At 62.4% G+C, this 2,197-nt stretch overlaps 1 protein-coding gene across 1 annotated transcript in view; it reads left to right on the top strand.

Annotated features, from left to right (window-relative positions):
• The first annotated feature begins 595 nt into the window (after positions 1–595).
• Positions 596–2,197, top strand: part of LOC119095123 (protein-lysine N-methyltransferase EEF2KMT) — an 8,599-nt gene continuing 6,997 nt past the window's right edge. The window contains exons 1-3 of the mRNA XM_037218010.1: positions 596–643; positions 1,157–1,272; positions 1,614–1,723. Coding sequence (XP_037073905.1) covers positions 596–643; positions 1,157–1,272; positions 1,614–1,723 — 274 coding nt within the window. The remainder of the gene's footprint in view (positions 644–1,156; positions 1,273–1,613; positions 1,724–2,197) is intronic.

Here is a 2,197-nt window from a genome sequence, read left to right as displayed (position 1 = left end):
GCCGCCGCTGCCATGTGTTGCGGTCGGCGCCTCCACGGCGGCCGTCTACAGCCGCGCCGCCATGGCCACTCCCCTGACCGTCCGCCGGCGTTTTTTTTTTTTTGACGTTTCAGTGTCGTACACCAAGCAGAAGTCGCGCCGGTCCGTGTGCAGTGATGGCGTCACCGACTGGCTCGAGTCCGGGGCCGACGACACGTACCTCAAGGTCAGGGCAAAGGTCAGCCGAGCGCCTCCGCCGGTAGAGAATGTGTCGACGATGAGCGTCCTTGTGGAACTTCGTAAGCCGTCAGAAGTTTCTTTTTCTTTCTTCAATTGAATGACTGTTACCCAAGAGTGCACGGAGCAGAATGTAGTTTCGCCTTACACCGGTGCTGAACATCTCATTTGTTCTGAAATCTAAAACCTGACGCGGCCAACGTCAACCGGGGATGGCGTCCTGCGGTCGGCTGGGCGGCGGCACAGCTCGTGGCGCGTCGGGACAGACCCGGCACGGCTGACCCGGCCGGGCGTGTCGTCCAACAGAGGCGGACGTGTTCGACTACCTGCGCCGCGAGTTCCCTACGTGCATCTGTCGGCCGAGACCAAGCGTCGCCTGATGACGCAGTACCGGCACCAGATGAAGTACATCATGAGCCTGGTGGAAGCCCGTCGAGTCGAGGAAGATCAAAGTACGGGTGGGTCTCCGCCGCCGCTCTGCAGGCGGACGTGGTCGCCGCAGCCACCCCATAGGTGTAGCGGTGGTGGTTGCGAGGGCTTGTGACACCTGTCGGTGGCTTGTGATAGGCGTTGGCAGGCGTCAGTAGCCCCAAATCCCAAGTTGTCATCAGATACGTGTGGTTGGGAATGACTTGGGTGCGCCTCCGCTTTCGACAAAACGACCGCTTCCGTGGACCTCGCGTCGGCTCGTTTAAAAGGCTCGCCTGGTTCAACGTTACACATGATTTCTTCGAGGCTACGTTTCTGGCATACCACCGTGGGATACACTCGCCATGTGGTGACGTGTAAGTCGGTCGTTGCACTGCGCCGGCACGGATCCTGTCTCAGTGTCGGCCCCAGGCCCTGCGGTCTGCACGTGCGCGTGCCGGGCGGTCCGGGCCGTCTGCGCGCGTGACAGCGCCGACTCAGCAGCGTACTGACAACGTGCCCCGGCCGACAGCGTAAGGACGTGCTGAAGCGGCAGGCGCTGCTCACCGACATCATGCACCAGCACAAGGCGCACGACCAGCGCTTCCAGCAGATGGCCAACTGCAAACGGCGCGAGGCCAAGATCCGGTGAGCGCCAGGGCGGCGGCGGCCCGGATCGGCACGGCATAGTGCCCAGCAGCAACTACACATATGAGCTCTGTACAGCCGTTTGATCTGATGATGGTTTTGGCCATGGTGAGTAGACGTCGTTGGCGCCACCCCTCAGCTCGTTCGGTGCTCTGCCTCCGAAGACTGCGGCTGACTGGTCTCCGAGCGCCCTTCCGGTGCAAATCGTCAGCTGGCGGGCGTGCAGCGCCGCCATGGCGCCCGCCGTCAACGTTACGTCGTCAGTCTTCATGTTGCCTGGCTTGACGGCGCCGGTCAGCACCGCCGTGCCTGGCTGAGCCGCGTGCGTGCGCCGCCGGCAGGGAACAGCCGCGGGACAGCAAGATTCGGTTGCGGGCGCAGCGGTACGTCAGCCGTTTCCAGCAGCAGTTCCAGTCGGCGATCGGCCTTCAACAAGAGCAAGGAGGAGCTGGTGAGGCGGCCGTCGGGCCGCGCTGAAGGACCGCCTGGGAAGGGTGTGATCAGGCACCGTCACGCCCTTCCGCGAACTCCTTGAGGAGACTGGAGGTTGTGCTTGGCTGAGACAAGGAACTGCCTTTGGCTATGCGTAGAGAGCTGCTTGACTGACAGCTGTATGAAATACTGGCGAGGTGTAGGCTTGTTACGAATTGTGGAGTAGCCTGGGCCCCGTCTGTCTCGCAATGCCCGAGCTGCTGGCCTGGGCCGTGCTGTCTGAATTCCTTCGGTGACATTAATCCGTTCCCATCGTCCGCTGCGTTGTGAGCCACGGTAGACGGATTGGGGTCCGGCGCTGTCGGCCGCACACGCTGTGCCTCACCTTGTCTCTCGCCGTGTCTCGCCTTGCTCTCGCCGGTCTCACCCTGTCTCTCGCCGTGTTCACCTTGTCTCTCGCCGTATCTCACATTGTTCTCCGTGTCGGCAGCTG

This window comes from Pollicipes pollicipes, unplaced genomic scaffold (assembly GCF_011947565.3).
Source record: "Pollicipes pollicipes isolate AB1234 unplaced genomic scaffold, Ppol_2.1 Scaffold_4219;HRSCAF=4965_pilon_pilon_pilon, whole genome shotgun sequence".
NCBI classification, from domain to species: domain Eukaryota; kingdom Metazoa; phylum Arthropoda; class Thecostraca; order Pollicipedomorpha; family Pollicipedidae; genus Pollicipes; species Pollicipes pollicipes.
The sequence above is the reverse complement of the archived record's forward strand: the minus strand, read 5'-3'. Positions and strand labels throughout refer to the sequence as shown.